This window comes from Rana temporaria, chromosome 5 (genome assembly GCF_905171775.1).
Source record: "Rana temporaria chromosome 5, aRanTem1.1, whole genome shotgun sequence".
In the NCBI taxonomy this organism is placed as follows: Eukaryota; Metazoa; Chordata; class Amphibia; order Anura; family Ranidae; genus Rana; species Rana temporaria.
Genome location: NC_053493.1, coordinates 127,549,112 through 127,569,614, shown reverse-complemented (window position 1 = coordinate 127,569,614; position 20,503 = coordinate 127,549,112). Strand labels below are relative to the sequence as shown.

The following is a 20,503-nucleotide window of genomic DNA, read 5'->3' as shown; positions in this document are numbered from 1 at the left end:
GGTACTTTGATATGGTTTCAAGTCCAGTATGATCACCACCTGATCAGGAACTAGTGATGTCACTGCTTGGTGGATCTGCTTCTCAGTTCAGGCTTATCCAGGGATGTTGATCACTATGCTTGACTCCCACTACTTACACCTCTGAGTCCATGGTGGCTGTTTCTGGCTCGTACTTTTGGTAACTGGCTTGCAGAGCGGAGATATCCTGGACAAGCCACCGCGCGTAGCACTACCACTGAAGAAGCCGCTTGGTAATTTTGGGTTCTCTGTTCTGCGCCTCAACTCCAAGAACAACCTCTGATACACCAGATTGAATAAAAGCCACTGAAAGCACCTGTAAAGGACATGAGTGTAAAAGTCACTGAAAGCACATATAAGTACTTTTAATCTGGCTGTGGGTTACTACCAGAAAATAGACATAAAACCGTTTAGTGGTTATTGAACTCAATATATTAAATGGTGCATATAAACGTTAACTGCAATGTGACTATTAACACTACAACTGACTTGTATATTAGTGCCGACTTCTGGGAAAATCAGTAAGCCAATCACCCAAGCAGAAAATGTCATAACTGGGGGGGCGTTCTGTACACCATCTGTGTACAGAACGCTTACAGTTTGACATATTGCATTGCAGTTTACAAAAAAAGCGTATATTCTAAAAGGTCAGAGCTAAAGATGTATAAGCAGCTAGCAACGAAATATTTTCCAAAAAAGGACAGCCCTGCAGATTGAAAACTAGGTCATTTTGTAAAAGATTTTAATTGCAACATGACTTGTGTAATGCCGCGTACACACAACCATTTTTAATGGTCTAGAAAAAACAAAGTTCTTTTCAACCTGATTATTGCTAAGCCGGCCTTACCTACACACGATCGTGAAAAAAAAAATGCTCTAGCAAAGCGCGGTGACGTACAACACGTACAAAGGCACTATAAAGGGGAAGTTCCGTTCGGATGGCGCCACCCTTGGGGCTGCTTTTGCTGATTTCGTGTTAGTAAAAGTTTGGTGAGAGACGATTCGCGCTTTTCAGTCTGTTACAGCGTGACGAATGTGCTATCTCCATTACGAACACTAGTTTTACCCGAACGAGCGCTCCCATCTCATAACTTGCTTCTGAGCATGCGCGTTTTTTTCATGTCGTTAAAGTCCACACACAACCATTTTTGACGATGTTAAAAACGACAACGTTAAAAACTATGTGAAGATTTAGAGCATGTTCTAAATTTTTAATGCCCATTTTTTACATCCCGAAAAACGGTCGTGTGTACGCGGCATAACAATTGCATATACTATATTATTTTATTTTTTTTTGCTATTTTTTTCTCATGAAAGTAGTTTTACTTTTAAATGTATTAAATGACTTAATGTGTCTACTGTGTCTTTCTTGCAGCTGTTTTATTAACTGTGTGCTGTATGAGGAGGAAGAAGAAGGCCTCCAACCCTGAGAACAACTTAAGTTACTGGAATAATGCAATAACCATGGACTACTTCAACAAGCATGCTGTGGAACTACCACGAGAGATCCAATCTCTGGAAACATCAGAGGTGATATGATAAAGCACACACAAACACTTTTTTGAGATATACAATATATGCTGGACCTTTTCTACTTCCTTCTCAATATCCTCATTTTATATTTAATGCTTGTGTTTTGATTTCCTTAACGTTTATAGATTTATTTATATTTTTACCTGTGGAGGACCAAGTGTATATAGCACTTGGTCTCGTTCAAATCTGTCCATTCATTTCTACGAAATAATATAATATATATAATATCATTTTGTCTTCAAAAGGGGTGGAGCTACAGCCAGCATATAGAAGAGAGGTGTGTTTAAGGGACATTGGGGCCACCGATCAGGACTGCACTGGCAAAAAAATAATAATAACATATCTCCAGACTTTTTGAGATGGAAATGAGGGACACATATTAGCAAAAGTATGTAGGCATAGGACACACCACCTGCCACGCCTCCTTAAAGGAGAATTATAAACAAAAAAATTATAAGGTTTTTACCACTACTATTCCTTTATACTGTCTTTTTAAATGTACAAATGCAACGATTTAAAACTTGGGTGAAAGATTTAGTACTGGGAAACACTTTTTGAAAGATTAATCATGTTTTTAATATACAAATATATAGATCAGACCAAAATGAGGGACAAATGAGGAGGAAATAGAGACAGAGGGACTTTGTTCCAAATCAGGGGCAGTTGGGAGCTATGATAATATTAGTTCTTCTGTAACATTCTCCATACACTTATACAGCTACAGAGAAAAATGTAAATATAATATTCTATTAAGGCCACTACTGTCACAAACTACGGTGAACAAGAGTGAACCACAACTGCGGTTAGGGAAAGTTTTAAATGCACTTCTCTATGTAATGTGATTTTCAGTACTGGACCGCAGGCGTCACTCTAATCAGAGAAAAGGAGTTTGGGGGTTCACTACATCATATCTCTCACATATAGGAAAGCATTGAGCTACTAAGGGTGGAGGTTTTTACTATATACCAACAACCCCTAGCTTTAAAAAGGTATAGCGAACATGTTCCATATTTTAGGCCAGAAGGCCATATACTATAGATAACAAGTGTCAAGCACGTAGCATAAAAGAAAACTGTATCCAGATAGCATATACTTGAGAGAGGCAACTGTAAGTTAAATTGGTTAAAGAACATATATCCCTTTAAGATATGCCACAACTGTAATATGAATCCACAATAACTAATCCCAAGCAAGTGGTAGTTTAAACTTAAGCCAGGTTCAAATACAGTACTTAGTAAATGCAATATGTGAACAGGGTAATTCTAGAGCAATAAATGTAACGTGGAAAGGGTACTTATCCGTTTGCAGAGCATGAGAGTTCTTCAGCAATAATTGAGTATTGTGGCAGCAATGGGATTAGGTAATGCAGGGTCTCCTGGTGGTGGATATGTTTTGGGTGTCCCCACAGCAACTGGAGTAAGGATGGCAGCGTGGATCCAGGTAGAGGATACTTAGTAGGATTGAGCAGTAGCAAGATGGTAGCGTGGATCCGGGCTGCGATGGTTTAAAGCTGAGAGGATAATATTGCCAGTAGTTTTGTGGTAGTGTGGTCCGGCTACGGCCGACAATAATAGAACGCTGTACTGCAGGAGCGCAGTAGCTAAATAGGGGCAAAAACAGGTGGATGGAATAGCGCTGATTCCATATGGTGCTTCCGCGTTCCACGTTGAAATGCACGCGGCGCCGGGAAGTGACGTCAGTGCGCGGCGCCAGGAAGTGACGTCAAAGCGCGATCGCCCAATGCGTTTCAACGTGGAACACAATCGGCGACGGCGCTTACAACTACCTACAGTACCACAGGCAGTCCCCACTTCCATAAATCCTTCTATTGTTTAGGAAACTTGTATTAATGATAACCTAATGGTCAAAATGTATAGTTATACAAGACAGATAAACAAGTTGCAGTACTCATAGCAATCAGATTTCTCTTTTATTCAAAAGGAAAAGCAATGAAATTATATTTATTGTCTGTATAACCAGTGCTCTTGCATCTGGGCCCTAAAAGCCAAGACAGTCAATCAGGCAACAGATACCAGAGATTTAAGTAGTAGAGCAGAGTTATAATAACTCGATCAGGATACTAAGAAGATGGCACATATAAATCTGTGTACACTGAAAATGACATACTTTAGCTGGAGCCAATGCCACCAGAAAGAGCACAGATGGAGCAAATAAAATTGTACAAAGGTACACTTGTGACCAGGGTACACCCATCTACTGTCCAGAAAAGTCTGGCCAAAGGTGGTCTTTATGAAAGAATTGTGGCCAAAAGACATATCTTGGATGTGAAAACAAAGGCTAAGTGACTCGACTATTCATGACACTAAGGTGCAGTAAAATGGCAGTAGGTGTTTTGGACTGAGTCAAAATGTTAAATATTTGGCTGTAGGAGGAGGCAATAATAAGTGTCTGCAGGCAACAGTGAAGCATGGGTGAGGTTCCTTGCAAGTTTGGGGCTGCAAAATAGAGTTGGAGATTGGGTCAGTATCAATGGTGTCCTCAATGCTGAGAAATACTTACCCATCATGCTTTACCACCAGGGAGGCGTGTGATTGGCCCAAACGTATTCTGCAGCTGGACAACAATCCAAAACGTACAGCCAATGTAATTGATAACTATATTCAGTTTAAAGAAAAACAAGCAGTCCTGGTTTGGACCCCACAGATAATAATGGTTTGGACCCCACAGAACCCTAATCTCAACACCATAGAGCCTGTTTGGGGTTACATGAAGAGATAGAAGGATATGAGGCAGCCTACATCCACAGAAGATCTGTGGTTAGTTTTCCAAGATGTTTGGCACAAGCTAGCTGCTGAGTTCCTGCAAATTGTGTGCAGGGCCGGCCTTAGGCCTTTAGGCGCCCTGTGCGAGAAAGCTTTACAGCGCCCCCTAGTGACCACGCCCTCCATAACCACACCCCTCCGTAACCACACCCTCCGTAACCACGGCCCTCTGTAACCATGCCCTTTCAGTGTCCACACCCATTTCTCCAATACGGCTCCATTTAAAGCCTTCCATTCAGTTAAGTTCCCAACAAACAGATTACAAGCTATGATAAAAATACAACTTTTATTCACATAATAACGCCACCTTTACTGCAAATCACATGGTATAATAACGCCACCTATACTGAAAATCACATGGCATAATAACGCCACCTATATTGCAAATCACACAGTATAATAACGCCACCTATACTGCCACATAAAGTAAATCACATGGTATAATACCACTACCTGTAAATTTACAATCAAATATCAAACATAATTACAATAAAGTATTTTTTTACTTTTGTATTTACTGTTCCTTTAAGAAACACCCTATTTAAATAATAAAATACAAAACAGACATTAAGCAGTACGCTGCATTTAAAAAAAAAAATTTACTTACAGAAAAAAGTTTTTGGCACCCGGGGCGGATCCTATATCTGCCCCCCCCCCCCACGGTAAAATTTAAAAACCCCACTGTGCCCCCTGCATCCTTCAATATCTCTGTCACTACTGTGTACCCCTCTCCACAACTGCACCACTGGACCCCTTTATATTACACAGCACCCTGCATCACTTTACATTACACAGCCCCCACAGCTCTAGACACCTATATGTTACACAGACACCCCCTAACAGTTCTGGACCCCCTGCATGTTACGCAGACCCCCCTACAGTCTCCCCCTACAGTGCAGACCCATCCCCCTACAGTGCAGACCCCCCCACAATACAGGACCCCCCCCAATACAGAACCCCCTCCCCCTTAAAATACAGACCCCCCCACAATACAGGACCCCCCCACAATACAGGACCCCCTCCCCCCTACAACACAGACACCCCCCCCACAATACAGGACCCCCCAATACAGAACCCCCTCCCCCTTAAAATACAGACCCCCCCACAATACAGGACCCCCCCACAATACAGGACCCCCTCCCCCCTACAACACAGACCCCCCCACAATACAGACCCCCCCACAATACAGGACCCCCCAATACAGAATCCCCTTAAAATACAGACCCCCCCACAATACAGGACCCCCAATACAGAACCCCCTCCCCCTTAAAATACAGACCCCCCAAAATACAGGACCTCCCCACAATACAGGACCCCCCCTTCAGACCTGGCACCTGGCAAGCTGGTCACCTGGGCCACGTGCTGCACACACAGCACAGGACGGAAAAGGGGGAGGCGGCTGCACTGCTCGGCTGTGTGACTGTGAGACAATCACAGGCAGCCGAAGACTCATCAGACCCGTGGCGCTGCACAGGGAAGGGGGATCATTGCGGCCGGGTCCCTGGTGTGCTGACGGCTCGCTCGGGTGCGGCTGCCTTCCTGTCACCACGCACGGCATGCCACCCGGCGCCCGCTAACGGCGCTAAGTCCTATTTTGTCCAGGGGGGGGGGGGCGCCGAATCTGTGCCAGTCAGAATCTGTGCAGGTCGCCAGGCGCCCATGTTGGTATGGCGCCCTGTGTGACCGCACACCCCAAAGGCCGGCCCTGATTGTGTGCAAGTGTACCTGGAAGAGTTGATGCGGTTTTGAAAGCAAAGGGTGGTCACACCAAATATTGATTTGATTTTGATTTTTGTTCTGTTCATTTACTTTCCATTTTGTTAATTTATAAAAATAAACTATTAACACTTCTATTATAAAAGGATTCTTAATGCTTGCCTGAACCTCTTGCACAGCAGTATATATGTTTTACGAATGGTTAGCAGGTTGTTGATCATAAAAAGTAAGAGAATTGTAAAGCACATGAGATGAAGCATGTGGACTAGCTTAAGTGACCAGGAGGTTTGGATAAAAATTCCATTTTACATTGGGTTTTGGAGGTCCTAGGTTATTTAAAGGGGTTGTAAACCCTAGTGTTTTTTCACCTTAATGCATCATATGCATTAAGGTGAAAAAACACCTTGCAGTGTCCGGCCGCCCAGCCCCTCCGTTTTACTTACCTGAACCCCGAATTTCCGTGGGCGCAATCCCATGTCGCTCTCTCCATGGCTTCTCTGCTCTTCATTGGAAAGATTGATAGCAGCGTAGCCATTGGCTCCCGCTGCTGTCAGTCAAATCCAATGACGCAGAGTGTATGACACAGGAGCGTGCCCGAAAGGTAACCCCCTCGGGAGAGCGCTTCCCAGAGGAGGTTATCTAATACAGGGAGGAGCCGCGACAGCCTCCGTGGGACCCCAGAAGAGGACGATCGTGGCCACTCTGTGCAAAATGAACTGCACAGTGGAGGTAACTATGACAGTGGCAGCACGCAGACACCTGGAGGTATCTGCTATTTACAGAAACTGCTACTTACCCATAAGAGCTTGCGTTAAAGTTTAAGAGCACCCAAATTTATGATTTTCGATTAAACCAGTTTAATCTCCCCTTGACACCATGTTTTAAGGGACTCTGGAAGGGAAATGTTTGCACGTGTAGCGTTCACCCCCGGAGGAGCCGCTGATTAGTTTGGGATCGGCATATTGAGTTACCTTCTTGGCTTGGTCTAGGGGTGACATACAAGAGTGTAGATGAAGAGCAAGTGTTCAGACACGAAATGAGTTTTTAATGCTTTATTCCAAGGCCCAACATCAACATGGCACACAATAGAGAAAGGTTGATGAGCATAGAGGAACTTTGGTATCAGGCCTTGGATATGAAAAAGAGCAAGCCTGCTCTTAGCAATAGTGTAACTCAGTTCGTCGCCACCCCGATCAGGGTGGGTAAAGTACCCCCGGACAGGCGACTATCAGAGGCCTGGCAGCCGGAGCGCCACTTAAAGGTCACTGGGAGGAACAGACCTCTACTACCGGCCTGACTCAGAGCCTCTGATACAGGCTTTGTCAATTTGAGATATGTGAGAACAGGATGAGCAAATCCTCCCAGTAAATTCAGATTTGTGTCACCAACTGACAGCTTAAGCATACCTGTCATGCAGTGTGGCGACCGGATCCCCAATGGTTTGTCCAGGCCTCCCGGGCAACCTCTAGTTCTAGGTTCCCCCTGAGCCGATTCCCCATCGCACAGCTCCCAGCTTAGGATCCTCTCGGCAAAAGGTGGGGACCCAGCAAGTCGCTGGGGCCCCTCTCAATGTTAGGGTGAGGCTCCGCATGGTGCATAACCTCATTGAAGCAGGCCACGGTGGCAGGGGGCCCATGGATGCACGTACCCCAAAGGTGGATACCGCACCTGGAACTCGGGCCCCGCACAGAACAGAGACCAATGGCAGTTGCCACAGATATATTTCCCCCAGCATGCCCAACGAGGGCAGAATTTCTCTGATTGGCTGCTGGGGAAAGTGGGTCTGTCAGAACCCCTCTAGCGCCAACTGCCGCCCAGGGGTGATAACGCACCCCTGGAGCGCAGACTGACCTAAAGGACAAATTCTGAAATTGACAACAACCCAAATTTCCACAAATTGTGAATGGGAGTAAACTAATCCTCCCATTCCCCATTAACTTTGGCATAGCGCCCATACTGAAAGTAAGGGGGCGCTACACACCCAATGCTGTTCACTTATTTTTCCATTTGGATAATGCAGCAGGAGGGTGAGATTTTCTTTATTGCTTAAAGGTTACGGCTGTAACTACAGCTCAAAAAATGTTTAGAAAACAGACAGATGCTTCAGACTGAAGCGTATGCACAAATATGAGAAATCAGTTTTGAGTAGTATTAGTCTTTAAACATAATACATGTTCTTTTATATGTTATTATATGATGTAATGTTATGTTATATTGTGATACCAACATATATTTATCTTTTTCCACAGGATCATCTCTCAGAGCCTCGCTCCCCAGCTAATGGTGATTACCGAAGCAGTGGCATGGTCCTTGTCAACCCATTTTGTCAGGAAACACTTTTTTCGGGACGTGAACATGTTTCCAAAATATGATGATCATTGATATGCTTAGTACTATACTTTCCATCTAGTTCCAGACATAAACAGCTGTGAATAAAAAGGACAAGGTGGAAGCGTTGTCTCTAAATTTGCTGTAGAAACTGGATAACAGACAGTTAACACTTTAGTTGATTTTAGTTGACCGCCATCCCTTCAAGAGCACCCTAATGGCAGATTTAAGTATCTACATACACCTATATAATATAAATATGCTTTGTGTACCTCCCTCTTCTCCCCCAATAATTATGTTTTCAGCTGGTTTTCCTAAGAATTGTCATCTTTTTACAATTGTGGTAATACTTTACAGAACAATCTGTGGCTTTATAAATACAGTTATTTATATGTAAAAACGGTGTGCCTTGATTTATTTATTTTACACTTTCTGAATTAAATGTTTAAAATGTAGGAACGTATTTTGCAGCACTGAAGAACGTGACAAGTCCAAGGAATATAATGTTGATTTTCGCAAAATATTTACTTATAATAATTTTGAATAAAAATGCTTGACCTACAGCCACACCACCCTGAATGTGCCTGGCCACATCTGATATCGGAAGCTACGCAGGGTTGGGCCTGGTTAGTATTTGGATGGGAGAAATTGGGGGTAAAATCTTGGTGTTTCATAGTATTATTTTCATTACTATTTAAAGTGGTTGTAAACCCTTCCAGACCACTTAATGCTACAGGGAAGCCTATAATAAGGCTTATATCTAGCTACCCATGATATATACAAAACTTGCATGGTTTAGGAGATCTCCCCTGTCCCTTGCATGTGCCGATGTCATGCGCACTGGGACAAACTGAAGCAATGACACGTATGTGTCGTTGCTCCAGTCTGTGTGCTGTTACCGGCGGCTCCCGCAAGCATGCGCCGGAGTGATGTCATCGCGGCTCCAGCCAATCACAGTGAGCAGCGAGACCCAGAAGTAACCCTCGTGAGAGATGTCGGCTGCCGCAGCGGTGTACGATGAGGGCTGCAGGGGCTTCGATCTCAGGTAAGTAATTCATAATGAGCTAGTATGCTATGCTACTAGCTCATTATGCCTTTGTCTTTCAGGGTTTTTTTTCTATTAAGGGTTTACAACCACTTTAATTTTATAATTTTAGTTTTGGGTTTGTGAGCGCTGTTATATACCAGTAATTTCAAATAAATAACAAAAAAATACCAGTTTACGTAACCTCAAAAGAATTCAACCCAACCTAGCCTAAAAAAACAAACAAATGGTAATTTTATTGCCAAGGACCTTCTGGTTCCCGCTTTTCATCTGAAAGTTGTTTGGAGGTTATACGGAAAAAGAGTTTAGTCAGCTTCAATTGAACACTAAATGCAGAAGAAGCAAACAAACCTAGTGCTCAAAGGCACAGCATAACCCCTCAGGATTTTTAGAACAGACCAGGTGAGTATTTGAAAATATTATTTATTGGGAAATTTTGATAATCTATACAGTAGCCTGTATTTTTATACTGCAATTGATTTGAATTTTCTACAGTATAGATTACGAAAATGTTCCAATAAATAATATTTTCAAATACTTACCTGGTCTGTTCTAAAAATCCTGAGGGGTTATGCTGTGCCTATGAGCACTAGGTTGGTTTGCTTGTTTATTGGATTGGCCAGAGCAGGCCATACACGCACTGTCAATCTTTAATTTATTTTTATAAATACTGTAATGCCACGTACACACGATCGGATATTCCGATGGAAAAAGTCAGACAGACTTTTTCCATTGGATATTCCCATCATGACTAGCCCCATCAGAGTTTTTTCATCGGAAATTCCGATGAATTTCATCGGAGTTTAGATATAGAACATGTTCTATTTTTCTCCGATGGAATTCCGTCGGAATTCCGATGTGATTTGGCTGGGCAAAAGCCCGATCGTGTGTACACGGCATTACTGTGTATTTAGGTGGCAGCTCTATGGGAAGCAATACAGATCAATAGACAGCTGTGGCACAGGCACTGCATTTAAACCACCATGCCACAGACTACCATCCACATGTATCCTGAGCCATTTGGCTCAGTATGCTCTATCAGGAATTTGGTAGGTCCTTGGGGAAGACAGCAGCCAACCCAGAGCTTTCACAGGCCAACTTGTTAGTACTATCATGGTAAAAGACTTATGGTATGGAAGAGATTGGAGTAGAGTAAAGCCTAGTACACACCCCTGCCAGAACACTCTAATCAGCGCTCTCATTGGCTGATATTGCTGATAGGGAGACGATCGTCAGACCTTCCACAAAAGCCAGCTGAACGTCCGTCTTCTGTCTGACTGGCTGCCGTACACATGGGCTGAATTTTGGCCTGTTTTCATTGAACCATCCAATGCCGGCTGACATTCGGCCCATGTATACTAGGCCTAGGTACTAAAGGAAACTTGTACCATAACAGTACGCAAGCTGCCATTGCTAACTTTCTACTTTGCTTATTGTCTGGCAGTCATTTCTATACTTTGAGTCACTGATCGGGAAGAGTATACAGATCAGGAGTTCCGACTGCACCTTGAGCTTTAAATCTGCATACGTTTTCTGGGTCAGTGACTTAAATTACTGAAGCCAAAGACAGCTAGGCAAATGCTGATCTTACAAGAAGGTCAGCAATGGCAGCATGCATATTTATCTCAGTACATGTTTATTTTTAATTTTTAATACTAAAACATTTTTATTGAAAAAGTATATTATGCCTTCTGCACTCTTTTTCTGCACAATACTCTTACTAAACAAGCAGAAAAGTATCTAGTTTTTCTTATCTCTTAACCAATACTTGCTTATCGATAACAAAGGAAATATCCATTGCTTGGCTTGGCTATCTCCTATTGTTGATATGCAATTGTATACGAATATGGTCAGCTTCAGTGAAGCATGCAAAAAAAAATAATTACCGTATTTTCCGGCGTATAAGACGACTTTCTGGATGCAAAAAAATGCATCCAAAGTCGGGGGTCGTCTTATACGCCGGGTACGGTCTCAGTACTCACTTTTTTTTCCCAGAGGTGACAGTCTCCATACGGCAAGCGCGAGCGTGAATGATTTCAAAACCGCGCCTTCTCTTCAGAGTGTTCTGTGATAGGAGGAACAAAAATCTTCCCAGCAGCGCCTATCACAGAACACTCTGAAGTGAAGGCGCGGCTTTGAAATCATTCACGCTCGCAGCATGGGGGACTGTCACCGCTGGAAAAAAAAAAAGTGAGTGTTATTGCACTGGGGGGGCAACAAGTTCAGGCATGTAATGGCACAGTGGCAATGTGGGGGCATGTAATGGCACAGTGGCAATGTGGGGGCATGTAATGGCACAATGGCAATGTGGGGGCATGTAATGGCACAATGGCAATGTGGGGGCATGTAATGGCACAGTGGCAATGTGGGGGCATGTAATGGCACAGTGGCAATGTGGGGGCATGTAATGGCACAGTGGCAATGTGGGGGCATGTAATGGCACAGTGGCAATGTGGGGGCATGTAATGGTACAGTGGCAATGTGGGGGCATGTAATGGCACAGTGGCAATGTGGGGGCATGTAATGGCACAGTGGCAATGTGGGGGCATGTAATAGCACAGTGGCACAGTCTGGGCATGTAATGTAATGGCACAGTCTGGGCATGTAATGTAATGGCACAGTGAGGAATGTAATGGCACAGTGAGGAATGTAATGGCACAGTGAGATTTGAAAAAGCCTGTTTCTGTCAGCGGTTCTGGCTCCCTCTCAGCTTCCAGAAAGACTAGAAGGAAGGGGGTAGTCTTATACAGTGAGTATATCCCAAAATCAAAATTTTTCCTGGAAAATTAGGGGGTCGTCTTATACGCCGGGTCGTCTTATACGCCGGAAAATACGGTATTTAAAATGCTTCAGGACAGTATAAAGTAGAGAGTGGAACATTTGTAAGAGTTTTGACACACCTATATGGTAATGATTTTGGTAAGCCTCTTTGTTTCTTTGTTCATACAGACTGTCAGGTATAAATTGTGTCTAATGACCGTTTCCATTGGCCATTTAGTTTACAGCACACAGATTATTCATGAAATGAACTGCTGAGCCAGTGGATGCTTTTGAACAATGACACAGAATTCTCCATTGCAAATAGTGCAAACACCACATTCTAGAAATGCATATGACAAAATGTAATCCCAAAAATGCAAAAAAAAAACAACAATGTAACGTAGAGAAGGGAATCCAGAGTTTCTCAGAGCAGGGACAGTGTGGTGAGATCTTCCTGCAGCAATGCCCTTACCAAGGCGTAGATCATCTATCTTGGGGCAACAGCCCCCTTTGTCTTCCGCAGACTGTTCTGGGGTTTCCAACCGTAGGGTCAGCATCGGCAGTGCCAGCAACCTACCCAGGCCTCCTGGTGTGTATGTAGGAAGTGTACCAACTGGGGGTGTAAGTAGCCTTGGTACTCGAGTATCTCGACGGGCTCTTGGCATCAGCAGTGTTTTTATACAGGGATTGCGTAGCTCTGGTCCACCTGTTCCTGTATCTCAAGGTTTGGAGAGGGGAAGAGCTCCCAATTTTGAATCTTTGAATGGTTGCCTGGTGGAGTATATAGATAAAGTAAGAGCCTTAGAACAGGTGAACCGAGAGCTTGAAGAACATATCAGGGTATATCTGGACAAAAAGGCATCAACTGTGAGCAGTTGGGGCTCACTCAGAGAGAACTGGGAAAATATATATCATCAGGTAAGTGATCTGATATTTCTCTGATATGATTTTTGTAGTTCTGGAAGGGTAACAGACTTTTACAGTGTTTTCTGGACATGTAAATACTTGTTATACATTTTCCCTACATAGATGTATATAATAATATATTTGCATTCACATTTTTGGGCCCCCCTTTTTTTATATTAAATACTTCATTACAACATAGAATATTTATTTTGCAGCACAACAGAGCCTTGTGGAATGAATGTCCTACTTGCACCAATATAATAATTCTGTTAAAAGAGAATTATTACATTTCATTATATATTTTATTATTATTATTAATAATGTTTTCCATTAAACTGACTGTAGTATTTAAAAAGGGGGGTTTTAATAGATATTACTTCCAATGTTCTTTCTTAGTGATACTGACTGATATCTAATATTATGTAGTGAAGTTGGTTATTTCAATTTGGAATCACTCATCCTCCCCATTCATAGATGGCACTTACTCACTATTTAAAGGAGTTCAAGGTTTTTCACCTTAATACATTCTATGCATTTAAGGGGTTGTAAATGTACATTTTGTTTTCCTAAATAGCTTCCTTTACCTTCGTGCAGTCCTCCTTTACTTACCTCATCCTTCCATTTTGCTTTTAAATGTCGTTATTTCTTCTGAGAATTCCTCACTTCCTGTTCTTCTGTCTGTAACTCCACACAGTAATGCAAGGCTTTCTCCCTGGTGTGGAGTGTTGTGCTCGCCCCCTCCCTTGGACTACAGGAGAGTCAGGACGCCCACTAACACACAGCTCCTTTCTCTATCTGCAACGTAGAGAGCGTCCTGACTCTCCTGTAGTAGAAAAACTGAATCTAGAGATTTGGGAGAGGCTGAGAACAACAGAATGTACTTTTTCCAATAAAGAACAGAAACTTGAAAAAAAATTAGTTTTTATTCTTTTTTTTTAAACCAGAGTTTAGTTTACCTTTAAGGAAAAAGTATATTTAACCACTTGAGGACCAGCCGCCACAGTTATACTGAGAGAGGTTGGCTCCACTGGGCGAACCGTCGTAGCTGTACGTCGTTTGCTTTAAGCAGGCTAGCAGGCGCACGCACAGCGCTGCATCGCGGCAGTGACGATGCTAGTGAACGGCGGTCCCGATGACCGATGACCACGAGCAATTTCCGGCACGAGAGGCAGAAAGGGACGTGTGTGTGTAAACTCACACTTAATTGTTCTGTGAGCTGAGGAAATGCAGATCGTGAGTTACTAATAGTTAGGAACCACGATCTGTAAGTTCCTCTAGTCCAGTGGTTCTCAACCTGGGGGTCGGGACCCCTTCGGGGGTCGAATGATGATTTGCCAGGGGTCACTGAATCCTGGGCTGTTCCTGAAGCCTTTCACCTCTCTCCCAGACTTTTTGCGGCCGCCCAGCTGGGCTGTTCCTGGAGCACAAGGCCGTCCACTCAGCCTCTTCGCAGCCACCCATTCAGGTCACAGCATAGCTGGGGACAGAGATTAGAGGTCAGCTGACTTTTGAGGAATGTGAAGTGGGAGGTGCTGGAGGAGACCCCATCTCCTGATTTCAGCATAGGTGTCTCTGCTGCGAGACGCCACAGAGCTGGAGACACAGTGAAACCGGAGACACAGTGAGTAACACTATCCGTTTCCCATTCCCCCCACTCCCCCAGAAAGGAGTAAGAGAAGGGGGGGGGGAAATAAGAATACGTGGAAGGGAGAAGAAATAAGGGGGAGAAACAAAGAAAAAGGGAGAGAAAGAATAAGAAAAGGATCAAGAAAGAGGGCTAGAGAGAGGGATGGGGGCAAGAAATTAGACTAGAGTGCCATAAAAGGGAAAGAAAATAGAACAAAGAGAGAGTAGTACATCCTAAAATGTACCATAAGGGGTTTTAATACTGTACATGTGGAAGGGACTCATGTGGATTAGGGGCACAAATTACTTGCCTTGCCTTGGGTGCTGACAACCCGCGCTATGAAAATTTTACTGTTGGGGGTCCCCACAACTTGGGAAATTTTATTAAGGGGTCAAGGCACTAGATAGGTTGAGAACCACTGCTCTAGTCCGTCCCATCCCCCTTCAGTTAGAAAACATGTTAGTAAACACAATTAACCCCTTGCTCGCCCCCTAGTGTTAACCCCTCCTTGCCAGTGACATTTTTACAGTAATCAGTGCATTTTTATAGCACTGATCGCTGTATAAATGCCAATGGTTCCAAAAATGTGTCAAAAGTGTCTGATGTGTCCGCCATAATGTCGCAAGTCCCAATAAAAATCACAGATCACCACCACTACTAGTAAAAAATAATAAAAATGCTATAAATCTATCCCCTAATTTGTAGACGCTATAACTTTTGCGCAAATCAATATACGCTTATTGCGATTTTTTTACCAAAAATATGTTGAAGAATTCATATCGGCCTAAACTGAGAAAAAAATATTTATTATAGCAAACAGTACAAAATATATATATATTTTTCAAAATGTACACTTTTTTTGTTTATAGCGCAAAAAAAAAAAATCGCAGAGATGATAAAATGTCACCAAAAGAAAGCTCTATTTGTGGGGAAAAAAGGCCTTTTTTTTGGGTACAGCATCGTGCGACCGCGCATTTGTCAGTTAAAGTGACACAGTGCCGAATGGCAAAAAATGGCCCGGTCATTGGGCAGTCAATTCTTCCATGGTTGAAGTAGTTACCTGTTCCTGCCGGCTGTACACATATATGTGGTGGTTGGGCAAGATGGCTTTAATACTGAGCTGCAGCACCCATCCGTCCATGGAAAAAAGCTTTTCTGTGCTGAGGGCACGTTTCAGCACAGTAACTGTTAGGGCGGGTACACACGAGAGGATTTACCCGCGGATACGGTCCTCCGGACCGTTTCCGCGGATAAATCCTCTGAGGATTTTGATCCGATGGAGTGTACACACCATCGGATCGAAATCCGCGCCAAATTTCCATCGCGATGACGTGTCGCGCCATCGCCGCTATGATGACGCGGCGACGTGCGCGACGCTGTCATATAAGGAATTCCACGCATGCGTCGAATCATTACGACGCATGCGAGGGATGGGTTCAGACGGATCGATCCGGTGAGTCTGTACAGACCACCATTGATCCGCTGGAGCCGATTCCAGCGGATAGATTTCTTAGCATGCTAAGAAATTTTTATCCGCTGGAAATCGGTCGGCCCGAAAATAATCCGCGGAAAAATATCCGCTGTGTTGTACACACCAGCGGATCTATCTGCTGGAACTGATCCGCAGATCAATTCCAGCGGATAGATCCTCTCGTGTGTACGGGGCCTCAGCTGTCATGGCTAGCTCAAGATGCATACTTGCAACCTGGAGCTTCCGAACATGTGACCGCTGTAACAACAACAACAACAACAATCAAAGCATTCAGAAAGTCTGCACCCCCCCCCCTTTTAAATATCTTTGGGGGCCACAGCAACAAGGGGTTAAAGGAGTTTCTGCAAATGTATTTGAAACACTATAAACAGACTAATGCTAGTCACACACCCACATTTTGTTTGTTTTGAGCCATCGGATAATATTGAGAAATGAGCTGCTGGTTTGTTTTGGGTGGCATGTTACCTCATGAATCTCCGCCGTCTAGGGTACTTAGTGAGAGTTGTAGTAAATGGAATGTCCACACAACAGGTGTCTTTTCTGTGCTTTTATTACCCAGCCGGGCTAAAACAATAGAACTTGGTGAAGAGTAGAGAAATAGTAGCAATGGAATAACAGATTCAGGTGTATATAGATGGCAAACAGTCCTGCTTCCAATGACAACTTCTGTTTCACCACTCCAGCCAGAGTGGGCACAGCGCACTTGGACAGGCCTCTCTCACAAGCCTGGCAGCCAGAATGTCACTCGGAGACTGGGGGATAGGTCTCTACCACAGACCCTCCCAATGGTTGAAAACAATGGAGATCGTAATGGTCCAAAATCCTCCTTGACAGATTCAACACCTGGATCTCCTTCAAGTAGTTAAGGTAGGTTACCAACTGATAGGCGACCGACGTCCAACCTCTCAGTACCCGGTTACCTTGGTCCCCAGTGGATAGTCAGAACCCTCTTGGCACACCAGCCTCTCTTGGTACTCCTCAGGCAGACTCTCCACCGAACAGCTTCCTCTGGCAGGACTAACGCTTAGGACCTCCTCAGATTGGGGACCCAGTCGATCACTGGGCCCCAGCCACAGCTCAAATGTTCCAGGCCAACGTGGTCCTGGAACATGGAACACTGCGTAGCATGCACACCCCGGCCCGGAAGGCCATTTCGCAGAGGTGCCGTGGTATGGCTGCCCTGAAGGTGGGTGCCACATGTGAAGAAGACCCAGGAAAATGGCGTCTGCCTCATAAATACCCCCTCCCAGCATGCCCAACGAGGAAAACCTCCTCCTGATAGGCTGCTGGGGAGAAATATCTATAATCCTTGACTCCACTGCTGCCACCTGTCGGCCTGGAGGGCGATCAGCACCCCAGAAACGACAGCATGAACCCACAGCACAGCTAAAGCCGAGACAGAGATTTGAAAATTTGAACAGATTAACCTGATCAGAGTCACTTAACTCTCTGACCCCCTCTAAATTTACACTAGCACCAGTTCTGAAAAGTAACCAGGCGCTACACACTCCTCCCTCTTGAATAGACACTTTCCCCAGTGTCTGAACAAAAATGACGTTCGATCCTGAACACCCTACCTGAATCTGCTTGACAGTAAAGTAAAGAGAGAAAGGATAGAGAGAATATAAAAATATAAAACATTTTTTTACAATATTCACAGTGGTGCGTTTGACATAAAATATGCCTGTCTATCTAGCCTGCCCCATTCTCCGAAAGTCTTGCTAGATGATCAAGAAAACCTGCAAAACAAAAATAGAAAAATATACACACAAACATTTACATTTTCTACAGTCACTAAGGGTGAATGAAGCTGCACCTTTGCCTACTAAGGAAAAGCCTCCTTCCTCCCAAAGAGACATCTATAAAACTAAGTGCTGAAGCCTTTTCTCCAACTGTAAAGGCCTAAGAAGAGAAAATGTTGCAGAACACTGCCCGATATATCAAGTGCAGCACAGTCCATACTAAAAAAAAAAAAAAACAACAATCAGGAAACTTTCTCTTCTATTACTTTGTTGAATGAAGCCCACAGAAACCTAATCCTGAACTACGGTACCTTAACATATTATCCCCTCCCCATGAAGTTCGTCACATCACAGCCAAAATGTGGATCGGGAGAAGAAACATAAAAACAAAATGGAAAAGTGGTTGTTTCTGTCCAGGACTTCTTCAAGCAACACCAAAAAAAAAGAAAACTGCAGGTACTGGGCCTACAGATAGAATGTGGGATCTGGCAGAGTAATAACATCACCTTGGTCATTCAGTGTAGTGACTGAGTAGACCCGATCAACTTTTCCAGGGCTCTTGATGACCACTCTGTCATGGTAGATGTACCGGCCAGGACTCCAGTTCTTCAGGCAACCTTCAAACCGATTGGTCAAGGGAAATAAAAGCATATTCCGTATTTCGATCAGCCTTTGGTACACCCAAGTACTTCCAGATGGCGTCCTTACACCACATACCCTCATCTTCTCAATCAGCGCCATGAGAACTGGGGGGCACATAGGGGAACTCCCACTCGTAGTCCAGGGCCACCTTCTTCATAACAATGCGTTGAAGGCAGGCTAACTTTGGCAGCATACGGGGGTGTCCGAGTCCTGGCATGACGAGGGTATCCGGAGCTCTCTTTGCAACAGGCAATGTAGCTGGGATCAGAGCAGTCTCTCTGGTGTCACTGGTTTTCGGCACTGACACTCCCCAGGTTAACTGTGGGATATCTGCCCGTGGCGCGGTATTCTGGGAACGTCCTTTAGACTTGCAGGATTTTGAAGCATGGGACCCTCTGCTCCATTGTACCTTGGGCATCTCCGGCTCAAACCATTGATCATTGCCCATATCGGAGGAGCAATCAAGCTCGGAACTGTTATATTCCTCCGCGGGCAGGCAGACACGTTCCACAACAGAAGTACTGACCTTGTCCTTGGTTCTGGCCTCGACAGGGGCAACGCTGTCCGTGGAGTCCTTTTCATTTCTGTACATGGGTAGGCCTCGACCACAGCCGTGGGAGACCTTCACGGGGCCCATTTTACCAGAGATGAGCCAAGCAGGAAACACCGCCATACACTGTCTCGGTGGCAGCATCCACCTTCACAGCAGGCACGCTTTCTTTAGCCTCACAGTCACTTACTTCGGGGGACACCATCGGAGTGGCAGCCGACGACATAGTGGCCGTAGCAGTAGTAGTAGTCGCAGTATCAGCAGCAGTAGCAGGTGTGGGCCAAGGAACAACTTCTTCCGTGGTCACCGTTCCAGTGATCCAATCGACCCGGTATTCGCGGGGAGACTCCATCGGTTGCTCCACTTGGAAAAAATACTCACCACATTTCTTGCACCGAGCAAAAGGCAGGATTCTGACAGCCAGCTCCGCACATCGGGGACAGGACAGGCCAAGGGCCTCCATGCTGCCACTGGTAAACAGCACAAACCGCCCCTGCGTCCCCATTCGGATCCCGGTATCGGTCAGGGAAGCTCCGGTGACAGCAGACATCAGATTGACTCCTACTGTAGACATCGGAGGCCTTAATCTCTCGAACGGCGTCGGGGGCACAGACATGTTGCAAGATCCACTCTCGTGGGCGGGCAATCACTCTGTCCTTTGGTACCAAACTCACCCCACGTCTCACGCAGGGGTGGGCAACTCCTCCCACTTGAAGCTCTCTTTCTGGACACGTTGCAGGCACTCCGCTGCATGTGCCTCCAGACTTTAACTACCCAAAGTTAACTCCTTCCTCACCAGCACAGTCCAACACACGACAATTCCTGCTCTCAATGGCAGGATTAAATTTATCAGTTCCGTTGCCTGAGGTAACAGCCGAACCCGGATGATGCCCCCACGTGTAGCACTTACCCCCGAAGGAGCTGCTGGTTTGTTTTGAGTGGCATGTTACCTCATGTATCTCCGCCATCTAGGGTACTTGATGAGAGTTGTAGTAAATCGAATGTCCACACAACAGGTGTGTTTTCTGTGCTTTTATTACCCAGCCGGGTAAAAACAATAGAACTTGGTGAAGAGTAGAGAAATAGTAGCAATGGAATAACAGATTCAGGTGTATATAGATGGGAAACAGTCCTGCTTCCAACGACAACTTCTGTTTCACCACCCCAGCCAGAGTGGGCACAGCGCACCTGGACAGGCCTCTCTCACAAGCCTGGCAGCCAGAATGTCACTCAGAGACTTGGGGATAGGTCTCTGCCACAGACCCTCCCAATGGTTGAAAATAATGGAGATAGTAATGGTCCAGAATCCTTCTTGACAGATTCAACACCCGGATCTCCTTCAGGTAGTTAAGGTAGGTTAC

General features: G+C 44.7%; 2 protein-coding genes across 2 annotated transcripts in view; both read left to right on the top strand.

Moving 5' to 3' along the window:
• Nucleotides 1–8,778, top strand: part of TMEM108 (transmembrane protein 108) — a 231,581-nt gene extending 222,803 nt beyond the window's left edge. Inside the window, exons 5-6 of the mRNA XM_040353104.1 lie at nucleotides 1,394–1,548; nucleotides 8,300–8,778. Of these exons, the coding sequence (XP_040209038.1) occupies nucleotides 1,394–1,548; nucleotides 8,300–8,422 (278 nt within the window). The 3' untranslated portion in view covers nucleotides 8,423–8,778. The remainder of the gene's footprint in view (nucleotides 1–1,393; nucleotides 1,549–8,299) is intronic.
• A 3,770-nt stretch (nucleotides 8,779–12,548) lies between these two features.
• Nucleotides 12,549–20,503, top strand: part of BFSP2 (beaded filament structural protein 2) — a 57,857-nt gene continuing 49,902 nt past the window's right edge. The window contains exon 1 of the mRNA XM_040353102.1: nucleotides 12,549–13,101. Coding sequence (XP_040209036.1) covers nucleotides 12,646–13,101 — 456 coding nt within the window. The 5' untranslated portion in view covers nucleotides 12,549–12,645. The remainder of the gene's footprint in view (nucleotides 13,102–20,503) is intronic.